This window comes from Olea europaea, unplaced genomic scaffold (genome assembly GCF_002742605.1).
Source record: "Olea europaea var. sylvestris unplaced genomic scaffold, O_europaea_v1 scaffold3844, whole genome shotgun sequence".
Lineage (NCBI taxonomy): Eukaryota > Viridiplantae > Streptophyta > Magnoliopsida > Lamiales > Oleaceae > Olea > Olea europaea.
Window position 1 is genome coordinate 1 of NW_019257886.1, and position 1,415 is coordinate 1,415.

Here is a 1,415-nt window from a genome sequence, read left to right on the forward strand (position 1 = left end):
AAAAGAAACAAAAACAACATCATCTCCATTAATTAGAATACAAAGCTAAACAAACTTGTATACATTCATAAATATATGCAGGTACATATAAATACCTGTACGAAGACGGTACCATCGGTATAGGCATGCGGGTTGATTGCGCGAGTGGTGCGTTGACCACAGACGTTGCATGTGAATGCCACACGCATACGCCGCCGTGGAGACTTGGTGAACAGAGACCATGGGAAGGTAGATACCTGCTCCATTGATTGAGATTCTGACCCAGCAGGAACCGTTGGACCTTCCATGCCCGAACCGGTTGTCCATCCCCTTACGTTGGCCGCACTCAATACCAATCCAATTGCTGCATCCTGCCAAGAAAAAGTACCCAAAACCCCCCATAAAAAAATCCACCTTTTATCCTCAAATTTTATGCAAAATACAAATTAAAATCCAATTCTAGACCAAGTATCATCGAACTTCAAACAAATGCCATTAAATTCTAAATGCCCGATCAAAATCATCTTAAACGCTTTTACAACTTACCGATTAAATTCTAAATACCCAACCAAAAAATAACCCTCATATCTTAAAAATTTATAGTTAAATGCTAAACACCAAACCAATATCACCCTTTTATCTTCAAAATTTGTACAACTTACCAATTAAATTCTAAATACCCAATTAAAAATAACCCTAGTATTTTCAAAACTATACAAAGCTGAGGATACCCAATTATAAATACCTTAGAGAGGGTACGATTGCTGAGGATGGGAACAAGGCTGGATTCAGTGGAGTCCGGTTTGAAATCAGGTCCGTTCCCGTCATCTGACAAGGCAAAAAAAAGTTTTAGAAATTAGGATAATCGAAAAACGGGGTGGATTAAAAAGGTAAACTTGGGAAACTTACTTTTGGGGGGAGCGGAGAAACGGATGAGACGACGGGGAGAAGAATCTTTGAATTTGGGTGAGAAAATTGGGGGAGAAAAAGGGGAGGAGACGATGGTCGCGATGGATTCCATAAGGGTGGTGAGACTTTTGTGTAGGTTTGTGTGGACTTACAGAAATTGCAAATTGAGACTGTGGGGCAGAACCAAAATGCAGAGTTTTGGGATGGGATTGGGGATGGACATATTTATACACAATGGTTTTGGATTGTCTGTGGGCCGTAGCTATGCACCGACTTTACATCTGGAGAATCAGATTTTTTTGGTTATGTCATTATTGGAGTTTGCTGGGTCTCGATGGAAAGTGGGCTTCGATTGGGTTCAAAAGACCCGTGTTCTCATACGGGCTGCATCATATCAGAACTAAATTTTTAAAAGGAAAATTTGGAAGGGGGAAAATTTTGTAAATACATTACAAATATATAAAATTTCATTTTATACTATTTAACTAAAATAAATCTGAAATTACTACACCACTCAAAATGAAAAT

General features: G+C 38.7%; 1 protein-coding gene across 1 annotated transcript; it reads right to left on the bottom strand.

The window, feature by feature from the left end:
• Positions 1-50: 50 nt before the first annotated feature.
• Positions 51-1,082, bottom strand: LOC111387025. Its single transcript, XM_023011544.1, has 3 exons — positions 889-1,082; positions 725-807; positions 51-350 (listed from the first exon to the last, which is right to left on the bottom strand). Exons 1-3 carry the CDS (start codon positions 998-1,000, stop codon positions 66-68), a joined length of 480 nt encoding a protein of 159 aa, XP_022867312.1. The 5' UTR covers positions 1,001-1,082; the 3' UTR covers positions 51-65.
• Positions 1,083-1,415: the final 333 nt, after the last annotated feature.